The sequence below is a fragment of the Pseudophryne corroboree genome, chromosome 6 (assembly GCF_028390025.1).
Source record: "Pseudophryne corroboree isolate aPseCor3 chromosome 6, aPseCor3.hap2, whole genome shotgun sequence".
NCBI classification, from domain to species: domain Eukaryota; kingdom Metazoa; phylum Chordata; class Amphibia; order Anura; family Myobatrachidae; genus Pseudophryne; species Pseudophryne corroboree.
In genome coordinates, this window is record NC_086449.1 from 822088438 (window position 1) to 822105533 (window position 17096).

General features: G+C 48.9%; 1 protein-coding gene and 1 long non-coding RNA gene across 3 annotated transcripts in view; one reads left to right on the plus strand and one right to left on the minus strand.

Moving 5' to 3' along the window:
* The window catches only part of LOC134933761 (uncharacterized), a 47033-nt gene extending 41161 nt beyond the window's left edge, over positions 1-5872 (minus strand). The window contains exon 1 of the long non-coding RNA XR_010179761.1: positions 5773-5872. This is a non-coding gene — a long non-coding RNA (uncharacterized LOC134933761). The remainder of the gene's footprint in view (positions 1-5772) is intronic.
* Positions 5853-16642, plus strand: TEX52 (testis expressed 52). 2 transcript variants are annotated; one of them, XM_063929188.1, is made up of 3 exons: positions 5853-5941; positions 15131-15642; positions 16358-16642. In XM_063929188.1, the coding sequence occupies exons 1-3, from the start codon at positions 5876-5878 to the stop codon at positions 16605-16607; spliced, it is 828 nt and encodes a 275-aa protein (XP_063785258.1). In that variant the 5' UTR covers positions 5853-5875; the 3' UTR covers positions 16608-16642. The 2 variants fall into 2 exon arrangements, with proteins under 2 accessions (XP_063785258.1, XP_063785259.1); XM_063929189.1 differs by lacking the exon at positions 5853-5941 and adding an exon at positions 8714-8850.
* The last annotated feature ends 454 nt before the right edge of the window (positions 16643-17096 follow it).

A 17096-nucleotide genomic window follows, 5' to 3' on the forward strand; every position in this document is an offset into this window, starting at 1 on the left:
CACTCACCAGCGCCATTTTCTCCCTGCAGATCACACTGACGAGACGCTGACAGGGAGCGCTGCCCTCCACATAACTCCAGCATACCTCTGCGGTACCAGGGTGTTATAGACAGGGGGAGAGTGTTATAATCACTGTTTAATCTATTAAGGTTATTCAGTCAGCGCGGACACTTTAGTGTATTAACTGCCTACTGGGGCGCTGTGTGGCTGGCTCCATATACTCTGTGACTCTGAAGGTACTCTGGGGGAAACTGCATTTTCGTGTGTATGTTTGTATAGCTCACATAAACATGTCTAGGAACTCTGTATCTTGTGCTGCAGAGTGTGTATCTCTCCTGAAGAGTCTATTCCATGTACTCAGGACTGTAATATACTGTCTCAACCTTCTGAATCCAAACCTCCATGGGTGGATTCTATTAGGGGAATGAGATCCCAGATTTAATCTCGGATAGCTCAAAATGAGACTGAAACACAAGTTTTGAAAAAGTCTGTTGAAGTTTTGTCGTATTCAGCTCCCACTACCTCATCTAAGTCCCCAATTGTATACCATAAAAAGCGTGCTCATGCCCAGATAATGCAAGCTGACACGGATACCGACTCTGATACAGGAGACAGTGATGGGGATATGCAGGGGGGAGATGCATCCCTTGCTAAGGGGGTGCAACTCATGATTGAGGCCATTAGGGACATTTTACACATTACTGATAAGGTACCTGAGCCTGCAGAGGACCATAAGAAATCCTCCCACACATTCCCTGCGTCTAAGGAACTAAACGCATTGTTTTAAAAATCCTGGGAAAACCCGGAGAAAAAATTCCTGATCCCAAAAAGGGTTCTCATTGCTTTTCCTTTCCCTGAGGAGAACAGGAAAAAGTATGAAACCCCACCTGTAGTAGACGCTTCTGTATGTAGGTTGTAAAAGAAGGTGGTTTTACCTGTCCCTGGGTCCACCGCTTTAAAAGAGCCGGCAGACCGCAAGATTGAGACTACGCTCAAATCACTATACACAGCTACTGGCGTAGCTTTAAGACCCACTATTGCCTGTGCGTGGATTTCTAAAGCCATAGTAAAGTGGTCAGGCACGTTATTAGAGGAAGTGGATTCTATGGATAGAAGTGACATTGAATTGTTTTTACGTCACATTCAGGATTCTGCAGGTTTCTTGGTGGAGGCCATGAAGGACCTTGGCCATTTTAGTGCGAGGGCTTCTTCCATGGCTGTCTCGGCACGCAGGGGACTCTGGCTACGCCAATGGTCTGCGGATGCGGAATCTAAGAAAAGTGTGGAGAACCTACCCTTCACAGGTCAGGCTCTGTTTGGGGAAGCATTGGATGCGTAGATCTCCACGGCAACCTTTCTTCCCTCAGCAACACCGCCGACTAGGAAATCTTATCCTACGTCTACTATAAAGTCCTTTCAGACGGCGAAAGTTAAAAAGTCCAAACCTCCTTCCACTTTCTTTAGAGGAGGTCGGGGGAAATTCAGAAAACCTGCTCCAACAGGTTCCCAAGAACAGAAACCTGGTTCTGCTTCCTCAAAATCCTCGGCATGACGGTGGACCTCCCAGACTGGAGATCGGGCAGGTGGGAGCAAGACTCAAAAATTTCAGTCATGTCTGGGCGTCATCATGCCTGGATCCCTGGGTACAGGATATTGTTACCCAGGGGTACAGACTGGAGTTTAAAGAACTCCCACCTCACAGATTCTACAAATCAGGATTACCAGCTTTGCTGACAGAAAGTGCTATCCTACAGGAAGCCATTCAAAAATTGCTAAAGTCCAACGTCATTGTTCCAGTTCCACCTCACCTAACAAACAAGGGTTGTTACGCAAACCTGTTTGTGGTACCAAAACCGAATGGTTCGGTCAGGCCAATATTGAACCTAAAGTCATTGAACCCTTATTTGAGGGAATTTAAATTCAAGATGGAGTCTCTGAGAGCGGTGATCTCAGGTCTGGAGGAGGGGGAAGTTCTGGTATCCTTAGATATCAAGGATGCGTACCTTCACTTTCCGATCTGGCCGCCTCACCAGGTTTATCTCAGATTTGCGCTGCTGGATTGTCACTATCAGTTCCAGGCACTGCCAGTTGGCCTCTCCATGGCACCGAGGGTGTTCACGAAGGTCATGGTGGAGATGATGCTACTCCTCCGCAAGCAGGGTGTGAACATAATTCCTTATCTGGACGATCTGCTGATAAAAGCGTCTTCCAGGGAGAAGCTGTTACAGCGCATTGCTCTCTCAACTACTCCAGGATCATGGATGGATCCTGAATCTTCCAAAGTCGCATTTGGAGCCGACAAGGAGACTGTCCTTCCTTGGGATGATCCTCGACACGGAAGTACAGAGGATGTTTCTGCCGGTGGAGAAAGCGTTGGTGATACAAACAATGGTCCGGGATGTCCTGAAGCCAGCCTGGTATCGGTTCATCAGTGCATTCGTCTTCTGGGGAAGATGGTTGCCTCCTACGAGGCTCTACAGTATAGAAGATTTCACGCACAGTCTTTCCAACTGGATCTCCTGGACAAATGGTCGGGATCTCATCTTCACATGCACCAGAGGATACATCTGTCACCGAAAGCCAGAACCTCGCTCCTCTGGTGGCTGCAAACTTCTCACCTACTAGAGGGCCGCAGGTTCGGGATTCAGAATTGGATCCTCCTAACCACGGATGCAAGTCTCAGAGGTTGGGGTGCAGTCACCCAAGGGGAAATCTTCCAAGAAAGGTGGTCAAGTCTGAAATCCATCCTTCCGATAAACATTCTGGAACTAAGGGTCGTGTACAACGGTCTTCTACAAGCGGCACATCTTCTGAAAGATCAAGCCATTCAGGTTCAGCCGCACAATGTAACGACAGTGGCCTACATAAACCGACAAGGCGGAACAAAGAGCAGAGCTGCAATGTCAGAGGTAACCTGAATCATCCTTTGGGTGGAAAAGCACGCGGTGGCGCTGTCAGCAATCTTCATTCCGGGAGTGGACAACTGGGAAGCGGACTTCCTCAAAAGACATGATCTCCATCGTGGAGGTGACAAGTCTTTGGGGCGTACCTCAAATAGATATGATGGCCTCCCGCCTCAACAAGAAGCTTCGGAGGTACTGTTCCAGGTCGAGAAACGCCCTGGTAACTCCATGGATGTTAAAGTCAGTGTATGTGTTCCCTCCACTTCCACTCATCCCAAGGATTCTCAAGCTAATAAAAAGAACAAGAGTTCAGGCGATCCTCATTGCTCCGGACTGGGCAAGAAGGGCTTGGTACGCAGATCTTCTGGAATTACTGGTGGAAGATCCGAGGCCTCTTCGCGAGGACCTTCTGCAACAGGGGCCGTTCGCTTATCAAGACTTACTGCGGCTACGTTTGACGGCATGGAGGTTGAACACCAGATCTTAGCTCGGAAGGGCATTCCTACCCTGATACAGGCTAGGAAAGGAGTAATGTCAAGACATTACTATCGAATTTGGAAAAAGTACGTGTCTTGGTGTGAATCCAAGAAGTTTCCTACGGTGGAGTTTTAACTAGGGCGGTTTCTCCTCTTTCTGCAAGCAAGTGTGGATGTGGGACTGCGTTTGGGCTCCATAAAAGTCCAGATTTCGGCCTTGTCCATTTTCTTCCAGAAACAATTGGCTGTCCTCCCTGAGGTTCAGACTTTCTTGAAAGGGGTTCTGCACATACAACCTCCCTTTGTGCCTCCTACGGCACCTTGGGATCTTAATGTGGTGCTGCAGTTCCTGCAGTCGGATTGGTTTGAACCTTTAGAGGAGATTGATGTCAAATTTCTTACTTGGAAGGCGGTCACACTATTGGCATTGGCATCTGCGAGACGTGTCGGAATTGGGGGCATTGTGCTGCAAGAGCCCCTACTTGATTTTCCATGAAGATAGAGCTGAGCTCAGGATGCGTCGGCAATTTCTTCCGAAGGTTGTGTCAGATTTTCATATCTACCAACCTATTGTGGTGTCAGTGGCTACTGACTCCTCCATTACTTCAAAATCCTTGGATGTTGTAAGGGCTTTGAAGATTTATGTGAAGAGAACTTCTCGTCACAGAAAGTCGGACGCTCTGTTTGTCCTTTATGATCCCAATAAGGTTGGGTGTCCTGCTTCTAAGCAGACGATTTCTCGCTGGATCAGGTTTATTATCCAGCATGCTTATTCTACGGCAGGCTTTCCGTGTCCAAAATCTGTTAAGTCCCACTCTGCTCGTAAAGTGGGTTCTTCCTGGGAGGCTGCCCGGGATGTCTCGGCTTTGCAGCTTTGCCGAGCGGCTACTTGGTCAGGATCGAACACATTTGCTAAGTTCTACAAGTTCGATACTTTGGCCTCTGAGGACCTAAAGTTTGGACAATCGGTTCTGCAGGAGCCTCCGCGCTCTCCCTCCCATACTGGGAGCTTTGGTACATCCCCATGGTTCTAATGTGGACCCCAGCATCCTCTAGGATGTTAGGGAAAATAGGATTTTAATTACCTACCGGTAAATCCTTTTCTCGTTGTCCGTAGAGCAGAGATTTTCAACCTTTTACAACTCGCAGCACACTTAACAAAATTTAAATATTGCCAAGGCACACTGAAATATAATGGTGATGCATGGTGCAGTTGCGTATCCTAGGATGTAATGTCACAGCTTCTCCATAGGTAACGCCTGAGCCACATCTGAGAAAGTCAGAAGAGCCCAACACTGTCCGGCCCCAAAATTAGAACTGGCTCTGCAACCACTAAACCCACCAGTATTGATCGTTCCAGGGCCTCAGTAGCGGCAAAACACTGACAGGCCTGGCGCTGCTTCTATGGCGGCACACCTGGAGGCTGCTCAGGGCACACTAGTGTGTCACGGCACAGTGGTTGAAAAACTGCCGTAGAGGATGCTTGGGCGCCCGCCCGAAGTACTGCATTGTTACTTGGTTAAGTACTGTTGTTTAGCTGTCGCTGACTTGTCAAGCTGGTTAGCTTGGCTTTCTGTTGTTATGTGTGAGCTGGTGTGAATCTCACCACTATCTGTGTATTTCCTTCTCTTGAAGAATGTCCGTCTCTTCGGGCACAGTTTCTAGACTGAGTCTGGTAGGAGGGGCATAGAGGGAGGAGTCAGCCCACACTATTAAACTCTTAAAGTGCCCATGGCTCCCGATGGACCCGTCTATACCCCATGGTACTAATGTGGACCCCAGCATCCTCTATGGACTACGAGAAAAGGATTTACCGGTAGGTAATTAAAATCCTATTTTCTATTAGAGTTCACTTTAAGTTAAATATAAAATTGAAAATATTAAAATATCAATCATGGTTTTAAAAATGGCAGCTTGTAAGAGCCGCTGCTTCCCGGCGTGTTTAAGGCCAACATTTTAATGGGCGATGCTTCTAATAGTAAAGCACGGGGTGTTTTGCATGCATTGCCATTTTACACATTGGGCTTAAACTCGCTGAGAAGCGGCAGCTGGTAAAAGCCACAATTTAGTAAATAAGCCCCTCAGCCTAGTTCCAGTCACGTGACCCTATAAAACGGCGTCTGTGCGTCTTAGTGGTGGGTTTATCTCCAGAGAACAGGCCCCTCTCCGGCGTACTGCCAGCGCTGTTTCATTACGTCACAATATCCCTGTGGTGTTTTAAATAAGTTAGGTTTTTCAAGAACTACAACTCCCAGCATTTCCTCTGCAGCATCCCTGTCCTGTGTGCACTGGAGAGGAAACAAGTTTGCACACTGATAGTAGGGTATATACTGTATATATGGAGAGAGAGACACTAACCCAATCCAGATAAATGAGGCAGAGCCGGCACTCACTTGAATCCATGAAGAAGCGTTACATATATACATCACGGGTATATATACAGAGGTGGTAGTCACCGAGTGCCAACGGTCTGTTTCAACTGATGCCAGTTTCCTCATGGCTCCTGAAGAAAGCTACCAACAGCTGAAACGGAGCATTGGGCACCCGGCGACTAGCACCTCTGTATGTATACCCGTAATGTATATACCCTAACATCAGGTGTAAGATGGCGGAAACACGGTCACACACTGAGGTGTGCAGTGTGATCAGATTTCTGCGTGTAAAGTTTACAGTAGCAGCTGAGGGTCATCGCCAACTTGTCGCATTGTCCGGTGATGATGTCATGTCACAGAAACAGGTTTGGCGCGCTGCCTGTGGTGGACGTGCTTGGCTGGCCGAATTGCTGCTCATCTTCAACATCTGTCCTGCCGCGCACAGACCCCAAACCTGTTTCTGTGACACAGCGTTATCATCGTACGCCTTGGCAAGATGGCGATGACTCTCAGCTGCTGATGTGCCCTTTAGATGCAGAAATCTGATCACACTGCGCACCTCAATGTGTGTCCATGTTTCCGCCATCTTACAGCTAAGGCGCAGTGTAATGGCCGCGAGGGGAAGCTGCGGTCTACCTGCTCTGGTCTGGCAGGGTATTATATATAGAAGTTATGCACATTTAGCAGCCACCTCTACTAACATACCTTGAACGACCTTGAAAAAGCTGCACTAGAGAGCAGCGAAACGCGTTGTCTGTATACCCCACTCACCCACAGGGTATCACACAACCTGAACCAGCTCCGGAACAGTCCTATGTGAAGGTGCACCGAGTGGTTAAATAAGAACCAGCTGAAATCAATGAGAAATCAATGCCAGAAAGGACAAAGGGGGTCATTCCGAGTTGATCATTCACACTGACCTGCCCAGCCCCGCATGTCAGTGCCGCCCCCCCCCCCCCCCCCCCCCGCAGAAGTGCAAAGGCGTCGCATAGTGGCGATGTCTTTGCACTTCAAGAGTAGCTCCCGACCAGCGCAGCTTTATCGTGCTGGCCGGGAGCTACTCGTCGCTCCCTGGCCCGCAGCGGCTGCGTGTGACGTCATGCAGCCGCCACGGCCCGCCCCCCCAACGGTCCAGCCACGTCTGTGTTGGCCGGACCGCGCCCCCTAAACAGCGCTTAATGCTACCGTCCAACCCCCTCCCACCCAGCGACAGCCTCTGCCTCAGAGGCGATCGCTAGGCAACGATGTCTGCCATACGCCGGTGCACTGCAGCCCCGGCTCATGCGTAGTACCGACCCGATCGCTGCGCTGCGAGAAACTGCAGCGAGCGATCGGGTCGGAATGACCCCCAAAGACCACAAGTGATATGAGGATCCCGGATTAATACCACTGACAGCCCTTTTGGGAAGTTTTTCCTGGAGTGGTGAGCACAAACCTGCGTGTATAAAGTCCTGCACCAGGCACTGCACTCTCATTACTGGGTAATCACCCTTGGACATCCAACAGCACCGTATGTGATACAAGGACTTCTTGAAACCGGCAGCACCAAAGGGAACAGGTTGTAACATTTACTGGACTGTGTGATACAAAATATATCCTAGTGGGTGAAATTGCTATTTTAGGAATTCAGTAATTTAGGATTATATATTTTTTTTTAAACTATTAAATATACATTGATAAATGAATTTAGATATCTGAGTATTTATTTATCTTGAGCGCTGCTTTCTATTGTTTTATTGTGTACCTCTACGAACATAGGCCCTCATTCCGAGTTGATCGCTCGCTAGCTGCTTTTAGCAGCAGTGCAAACACTAGGCCGCCGCCCTCTGGGAGTGTATCTTAGCTTAGCAGAAGTGCGACCGAAAGATTAGCAGAACTGCGTGTAAAAATTTCCATGCAGTTTCTGAGCAGCTCCAGACCTACTCCTACCTTGCGATCAGCTCAGTCCGTTTAGTTCCTGCTTTGATGTCACAAACACGCCCTGCGTTTGGCCAGCCCCTCCCCCGTTTCCCCAGGCACGCCTGCGTTTTTACCTGTCACGCCTGCATTTTTTAGCACACTCCCCGTAAACGGCCAGTTACCACCCAGAAACACCCACTTCCTGTCAATCACTCACCGAACAACAGAGCGACGAAAAAGAGTCGCTAGACCTTGTGTAAAACGGCATACTTTTGTGTGAAAGAACGTCGCGCGTGCGCCCTGCGGCCCGTACGCATGCGCAGTTTTGCCATTTTTTTACCTGAACGCTCTGCTGCGAAAATCGGCAGCGAGCAATCAACTCGGAATGACCCCCATAGGTGGTCATTCCGAGTTGTTCGCTAGCTGCTTTCATTCGCTACGCAGCGATCAGGCAAAAAAACGGCACTTCTGCGCATGCGTATGCAGCGCAATGCGCGCGCGCATCGTACTATTACAACGAACAGTGTACTTTCACACAAGGTCTAGTGAAGCTTTTCAGTCGCACTGCTGGCTGCAGAGTGATTGACAGGAAGAGGGCGTTACTGGGTGTCAACTGCCCGTTTTCAGGGAGTGTTTAAAAAAACGCAGGTGTGCCAGGAAAAACGCAGGCGTGGCTGGGCGAATGCAGGGTGTGTTCGTGACGTCAAAACAGGAACTGAATAGTCTGAAGTGATCGCAAGCGCTGAGTAGGTCTGAAGCTACTCTGACACTGCACAAAAAAATGTTGTAGCCGCTCTGCGAACCTTTCGTTCGCACTTCTGCTAAGCTAAAATACACTCCCAGTGGGAGGCAGCATAGCGTTTGCACGGCTGCTAAAAACTGCTAGCGAGCGATCAACTCGAAATGACCCCCATAGAATGGGACTTTACCATTAAGTCTGCCTCATAATGTAGGATAACAAGTTGTCTTAGTGAATTCCTTGAACTGGCATTTCCTGTTTGAGCCCAGTGTCCGTCATCCCCTATTGTCTCCCTGAGCACACATTAAGTCCTGCGCTCAGCAGGCACCACACCCCCTGCTCACCAGTGGGAGCCGGCCAGGCCGTCACCATGGATAGGGTATACACAGACTGCGGATACAAGGAGAGAGCCTGGTCTCCTGTGCAGGACACTATGTCCTAGGCCACCCTCTGCTAATCCGGTGAGTGCTTTTACTTAGGGAAAAGTTACATTCATGCAGTGATGGACTTCATATATTGTGCACATAGGGCTCAATTCAATTACCCGTGAAGTGGCCTGTCCTGCGACTAAGTGTGGCTACAGGCTGCTATTACTGTAGCTTTAAAGTTGTGGCTTTTTTATTTGCAGCCCCAAAAAAAATTTGCAGTACAAAAAAAAGTGAGCCCAGGGCGAGATTTTCTGGTGTTTCTACACTCACCCGCCCTCGCTGCTAATTGAATTGATCCAGCAGGTTCTGATGCTGTTTAATGTAAGCACATTTGCACAGCGTACGTTTTTGCACTGCACAAGCTCTGAAATAGCGCACTCGTGAGTAGAGGCGATGCAGAGTCATACGCATTTCAGTTGCATCTACAAAGGCGACGGTAAAGGCGCAACTGAGCTGCAGGCAAATAGTCAGGCACGCTGAAAGAATTGCGGCTTATGAATATAAGCGTAAATACATCCTGGCCTCTCATTGGCGCCACGTGCACCTGTAGATGATGACGTGTAGCTAACAGTGTGTACAGATAGGACGCGGGTGCGTCACATGATGCGCAGTTTAGGAGCACATCTGGCTCAAAGTGCTTTTACCATATTCTTCAAACTTTAGGGTGGAACTGATAGCGTTTAAGTTAGGTTCTCCCCATCATATAAAGGCTGAGATCTGTGCCTCTGTGAGGTCACTCTGACCTAGTGGTTGGGCTATACATATTATGTACGATGGCACCGCACCTTGGGGCCAGGGAACATTTTATTCTTATTATCTTTTATATAAGGTGCCACAAGTGTTCCAGTATTACCGTACATAGACAATGGACTAATGCAGACAGTATAGAAATAATTATGTAGAGGAGAATGGCCCTGCTCTTATGAGCTGACAGTCTATAGGAGGTATGGGTGATGGGCACAATGGAGAGAGGAGGTAGACGCTGCAGAGTTGGGGGATGGCACGCCAGATGGCTGGTAGGCTGGACGAGAGTCTACTGGAGCGAGGTAGGTCTCCCAGAGCCCCACGATTCTTGTATTGTAGCTCTCATAACTGGACACGGGGCCTGATTCTGAGTCATATGCAAGTAAAAAGACGCACACTGATAGCTTCTGTGATCCGCTGCTGCGTCCGAGGAGAGCCACACGATTTTTGTGAGCCTGGGGGATGATCTGGAAGCATGGGCAAGTTAGAGGGTCTCCAGGGAGTGTGTACCTCCACCACCCCCACATCCAGACAGGGAAGCCCCATGCAGAATAGGAAGTGGCACTGTGCACTTGTGTCTCAAAGGAAAAAAATCCTAAGAACCTGGCACCTGGATATAAGAGGGGGCCGTGACTTTGGGAACTGCACATAGGCCCTCATTCCAAGTTGTTCGCTCGCTAGCCGCTTTTCGCAACAGTGCACACGCTAAGCCGCAGCCCTCTGGGAGTGAATCTTAGCTTAGCAGAATTGCGAACGAAGTTTTCGCAATATTGCCAAAAGATTTTTCTGTGCAGTTTCTGAGTAGCTCCAGACTTACTCTTCCAGTGTGATCAGTTCAGTGCTTGTCGTTCCTGGTTTGACGTCACAAACACACCCAGCATTCGCCCAGACACTCCCCCGTTTCTCCCAGAAACGGCAGCGTTTTTTCACACACTCCCATAAAACGGCCTGTTTCCGCCCAGAAACACCCACTTCCTGGCAATCACACTACGATCACCAGAACGAAGAAAAAACCTCGTAATGCCGTGAGTAAAATACCAAACTTCTTAGCAAATTTACTTGGCGCAGCCGCAGTGCGAACATTGCGCATGCGCAGTTAGCGGAAAATCGCACCGATGCAAAGGAAAAGAACGAGCGAACAACTCGGAATGAGAGCCATAATGCAACATACTCAGTACAGATGCATGCTGCAGAGCCTGATTAAGCCTTGGATGTGCCGTGGAAGGAGGGGGGGGGGTCTGTGTATAAGACTGTGTATGCCTACCAACATGACCCATTCCAGGAGTGAAAAAATGCTCTCTACATGGACTTTACTCTTAATATATGATTGTAGTCACCTGGGTTGAACTATTTAATTGATAAGTAAGGTATTTCAACACAGGCGATTGCAATCATAAATTAAGAATTTTGTCCCTCCTGGAATGGGTCATGTTGGGATGTATGGATTGTGTATTTTAAATTTAGCCTAATGGTGTATATTAGATCTAAACTAATAGTGTAATAATGCCTGGGTACTGTTTATAGCTCCACCTAATTGAAAGACATCTATTTTATAAAGTTTTCTTGTAGTGGAACAAAGACAACTTAAACAACCTTAAAATATACATAGAAAAATAAAATCTATAATTTATCTTATCACATGCAAGAATAGCAGCAACCTCTGCACGGCTTACACACTGGGACAGGACTCAGGAGGACTGTGTGTGTGTCTCATTAGATAAGTTACACAGGACTTAGGGTGTGTACACACGGTGAGATTCGGACTTAACCGATTCTCACTGTGCGACGGGCCGGGTCGGCACTTAGCCAGTATCGCAAGCACATAATGAGTGTGCTTGCGATCCTGGTTCTGTGCGGTTTTGACTATAGAGATAGTCAAGATTGACTTGCCTGCACAGTCTATTTTTTCTGCCGATGCCGACCGTGCGGGGCCGCGCATCGGCATCGAATCGGGATCGCAAGATGACTGTCACCTTGCGATCTGCACTATCTTTTCTTTCGATTCTGACTATATAGTCAGAATCGGAAGAAAAGATCTCACCGTGTGTACACACCCTCAGACACCCAGGTGTGGAGAGAGCTGTGAGTGACACAGGGATCCCACCCTGTGTCTCAGCTCTCTTCCACCTCCTATCTCTTCTCTGGTTGGGAAGCCTGGTCGACAGTGGCGGATCCAGGGGGGGGGGGGGGGGGGGCACTTTTTTTTTATTGGAGAGTAGCAGCCACAGCTCTGCTGCAATCTCCACCTGACAGAGCCGGCGGGCACTAGGGAAGTTGTCCTCGGAGGCTCGGCGGCTGCGTGCTGTTAATGTAGCAGGCTGGGTGCAGCGGAGTGCACCTAGCCTGCTGTGTGCGCAAACTCAATCCCGGAGCCGCGGTAGTCCCAGGAGGCCCGGCGGCTGCGTGCCGCCGCCATTCTGTTAATGTAGCAGGCTGGGTGCAGCGGAGTGCACCTAGCCTGCTGAGTGCTCAAACTCTCTCCCGGACCCGCGGTAGTCCCAGGAGGATCGGCGGCTGCCTGCTGCCACAATACAGCGGGGTGCTGTTATGTGCCTGGACCCGCTGACTATCATGCTGGGTACTGCTGGGGAGCATTACTGGAGTCCGCGGGAGTGGGCTCTGTGCTGTGGGAGACCTATCCCAGGGAAGGTGAGTGAGTCAGTGAGGTGTGTGTGTTGCTTATGTGAATGTGTTATATCATGCATGATGATGACAGACTTTTTTTGTATTAAAAAATGTAAACTTTTTTTTTAAGTGTGCTCCTTTCCCTCCCCACTTATACTGTATGTGTGTCATAGGGGCCCACATTACACTTACTCATATGTCACCCTCTCCCTGTTGCCTTCTGCCAGTCTCCCTGACACCCATTGCCAGTCATCCTCTCGCTGTCACCCACTGCCACTCTCCCTGTCACCCACTGCCAATCACCCTCTCCGTCACCCTATCCCCCCACTGCATGTCACACTCTCCTTGTCACCCACTGCCAGTCACTCTCTCCACCACCCACTCTCTATCACCCACTGTCAGTCACTCACCCAGTTACCCTCTCTCCCACTGTGTGTCACCCACTGCATGTCACTCTCCATCAACCACTAGCTGACACGCACTGACTGTCACTCTACCTGTCACCTACTGCAAGTCACTCTCTCCCTGTCCTGTGAAGCCACGCCCCTTGTAGTGGAGACATACCCCATGTAGTGGAGACATAAGCCACACGCAAATGTACTTGCCCCTTCCATGGTGCCCCCCCCGTCATTTTCTTCTGGATCCGCCCCTGCCGGTCGATAGTTGATGAAATCTGATACTCCTGTGTCTCTGCCTGCACTGCATTCTGGGGGTCATTCCGAGTTGTTCGCTCTGTAAAAATCTTCGCATCGCAGCGATTTTCCGCTTAATGCGCATGCGCAATGTCCGCACTGCGACTGCGCCAAGTAAATTTACTATGCAGTTAGGAATTTTACTCACGGCTTTTTCATCGTTCTGGCGATCGTAATGTGATTGACAGGAAATGGGTGTTACTGGGCGGAAACAGGCCGTTTTATGGGCGTGTGGGAAAAAACGCTACCGTTTCCGGAAAAAACGCAGGAGTGGCCGGAGAAACGGGGGAGTGTCTGGGCGAACGCTGGGTGTGTTTGTGACGTCAAACCAGGAACGACAAGCACTGAACTGATCGCAGATGCCGAGTAAGTCTGAAGCTACTCAGAAACTGCTACGAGGTGTGTAATCGCAATATTGCGAATACATCGTTCGCAATTTTAAGATGCTAAGATTCACTCCCAGTAGGCGGCGGCTTAGCGTGTGTAACTCTGCTAAAATCGCCTTGCGAGCGAACAACTCGGAATGACCCCCTCTGTCTGATTCTGCTGTTGCAAAAGAGGGAAAGCTAGTGATGTCAGTGTGCTCTGGCCGGGGGGGCCCCTGACAGGGGGGGACCCGGGGTACAGACTGCCCTGCATCCCCCCTTAATCTGGCTATGGCATGCTGCATTCCTGCATGACACTAGTAACAATTGCATTATGCACCCAGAGCAGTCCTCCCAATGCTCAGCTGTACAGTCCAGCACCTCAGCTGCAGAGCCAGCACTGTATATGTGGTATATACTGTCTGTAATACCCTGTAGCAGGGTGCAGTGCTACTTCCACACAGAGCCGAGTAATACACTGCACCACTGTCATTCACTAATCTCCCTGCACAGTGTGACAGGCCCAGCTCTCTGTAACAGGAGACTGATCACATGACCACTGTCACATATACAGATTGCATTATGTTGCTAGAATATCCTGCAGCCTTCTAAGAAATCAATAGCAATTACATTTTCATTCTCAGTTACAGCTTGCAGTAACCTAACTTTGCCATATGGTGGCGCTGCAATACTAATAGCACAGAATGGCTCATCTGGAAAGGAAGCTTTGTGTGTATGAGAAACAAATAAAGAACCATAATAATAATTATAAGACATTAGTAAATCTCAGTCGCCAGTAAACTCTCTGAATAGGACCTGATTCAGTGCACGCATTGTCTATGTCAGACGCAGTGGAGCAATTTTTTGACGCTGTGCATGTGTCAGTCCCACTGCGTAATTGCCGCAATGGTCTTGCGATAGAGATCGGCCGAGAATTTATTCGTAAAAGTGATTGACAGGTTGCAAGAGTTTTAATGAGGACAGTGGCCAGAAAAACGCAGGCGTGTCAGTTGTTTTCTGGGCGTATAAGTGTCGCTCGGAGATCCATCACATACACCCCTGTATCCGGACCCTAGTCCTGTTTGGACCAACGTCATCCTTCCCCATCTCCTGTCTTATGGTCACGTTTCTCATTCCGTTATTGTGCGCAGGTTTTGCCGTTTGCATTATCTGACTGCCTGATTGTGTTACTGGTTATTCTATGCAACAAGTGTAGGGGAACAAAAAGTCTGATCATATAGAATATTTAGGCCAAGATTTATCACGCCTTGGAGAGTGATAAATAGCATGGTGATAAAGTACCAGCCAATAAGCTCCTAGCTGTCATTTTTTAAACTTCCGCCTGTAACATGACAGGTAGGAGCTGATTGGTAATTTATCACCGTGAAATGTACCACTCTGCAAGGCTTGATAAATTTGGGCCTTAATATTTACTATACAATAATTCAATATCTGCAGTCAAATAGTAATGTGACAGTAAAGCTTCGAGCAGTAAGTCCTATATTACACTGTATGATAATAATAATAATAATATTGGATTTATATAGCGCTATTCTCCCAATAGGACTCACTTTTCTTAGAACCTAGTGGACTACAGAAAAGAGAGCTCTGTATTTGGGACAGAGGTTCTCAAACGCAGTTCTCAAGACACCCCAACAGTCCAGGTTTTAAGTACATCCCAGATTCAGCACAGATGGTTAAATCAAATTGACTGAGGCGCTAATTAAGTCACCTGTGGCCAAGCATGGCAATACTTGAAAGCTGGACCGTTAAGGTGTCTTGAGGGCTGCGTTTGAGAGCCACTGCTTTGGGATGTATTTTCCACGTGTATGAGCGACATTGCCTTGGCTGTAAATTAATATGTCACCGCACATTGTCTCCTTTCAGGTGGAGGGACGTCTCCTGCACAACCCCCCAGCCATGCTGTGCTCACAACGGCCTGCTCCCTTGCTCTCCGATCCCCCAGTCCAATCCCTGGCCTTCACCCCACGTGGCATCCACAGCATATTGCTCAGGGAGCCACCTCACACAGAAGCAAAGCTGGAACTGCTGCGGAAACTGCGGAACCCCCTGGACACACAACTGCCCCCTGCTCCCACCCTGGGCTACCTGACGTGGCTAGAGGTCAGCCGGCTGCCCCCGCTCCTCCCACTGCGCCCAGACAAGCCGTATGACAGCGCGGTGTGGAGACGGTTGACCGCTGCTCCAGAAGGCAGGGGACCACGTAGCCCCATCCCTCCCCCATCACGCATGGAGGCTAATACATGGGACAGGTTTGTTCGCTGTAGCGGAATCCGGAGGGATGAGAGGGAGTCACGGTCGTTACGTATACGTAGTCACGGGAGAGCGCCCCCTACAGACTCTCATGGGAACATCATTCCCCCTGAAGGATTCAAAAGGTGAGAGGGATGGATCCTTTAGTCACTGGGTTCCAATGATAAAATGCACAATGTTATTGCCAGCGTGGCTGATGTGGGAGCAGGGCCACAGTAAGTTTCATGGGGGCCCGCGGGTAAGCTAAGGCTCTACTCAGTCCCTGTGTATGGACACCAGTGCAGTGTGGGTGTGGCCAGGGCAGTGTAGGAGTGGCTAGTGTTGATTGGGTGTGGCCAGTGCCGTGTGGGCGTGTATACCCCTACACTATCAGCTCCAATGTCTACCTAAATCTGTAAAAGTCTAAAAATTGGAGGCAAATGGAAATACTAATCATTTATGGCCAATCACGACCATGAGGCCTGCTAGTGGCTGGTCATTATCATGCTGTTATTATGATGGGCCTATTTTATGCGAAGGCCTGGACTTGTAGCTCCATCTGTCCCATTGGTAATCTGGCCCTGGCCTTTCATGCGCATCAGACGATGATTGAACTTAGACAAGGGCCCTTAGGTACCATCCTTTAATTTACAGTATTACAGAATCAAATAGTTAGAGAAAGGAGGTAATTCCATCACCGGAAGGATTCTCTGCAGTAAGAGCACTATACACTTGTACTGTCGGTATCTTTGTTGCTGCTGTGTATGTATTCTGAATAATGGTGTACTTGTGGGATTATTTCCCTTTAGTGATGGCGAAGAAGAGGTTTATATGTGACTTGTGTCTTCTGTATTCGGACAGGTACCCGGCGCTGAGGATAGGGGCTGTTGCTGGTTCTGAGCTGCCAGTCTCTGTACCTGTGGAATCGGATGTTTTCCCTGTGCCGAAACATCAGTATAAATCCCATAAACAGACCCAACAGGAAAACACCCCCAATTATACCCTGATCCTACAGAGGTACCGGGAGCTACAGGGAGGAGCGCGGAGCGTGGTCCCTTATAACAGCCGGATTACCACCCCCAGGGTAGCGGCCCAAGTGAGCCGCAGATGACTGAGTACAATAAACGCACATGGAGTCAGTGGCAATGCATTCTCCTTTCCTATTACACCACAATGTACAAGAATAATGCAGAACAGCTGTATATGGAAGAGACTGTCATTCACGAACATTGTATTTACACAGCAGCCAATCCGCAATCAGTTGTTATATGTGTAGTGCAGGTTAGACAGTAAAAGCAGCATAGTGATTGGTTGCTTCGGCTCAGTGCAACCGTAGCTCCCCAATTAATGTTAGTGAATGACGTTTGTGTTTTCCATATATTATGTCTGTGTGGTTTGCATGATGGGCGTCATTCAGGTTCGGTAGGAGTTGCGCTGTTAAGACTGATTATTGGTAGTTTGCACAGTCTGATTCCATTTGATGTTGGGGAGGTGGCGGTGACGGACTCCGTTTGTGAATAAAAACAAATATATATATGTACTGCCCACTTCCCAAGTAAAGTGGGCAGACGATAGCGCAGTTTGCGCTGAATCGCGTCAG

Bases quoted from the DNA above. Each gene is read 5' to 3' on its own strand.
- TEX52 (XM_063929188.1), top strand. From the start codon at position 5,876: ATGGCTCCTGAAGAAAGCTACCAACAGCTGAAACGGAGCATTGGGCAC. The intron at 5,942-15,130 runs GTATGTATACCC...GTCTCCTTTCAG, and splicing joins ACCCGGCGACTAGCACCTCT to GTGGAGGGACGTCTCCTGCA. The intron at 15,643-16,357 runs GTGAGAGGGATG...GTATTCGGACAG, and splicing joins CCCCCTGAAGGATTCAAAAG to GTACCCGGCGCTGAGGATAG.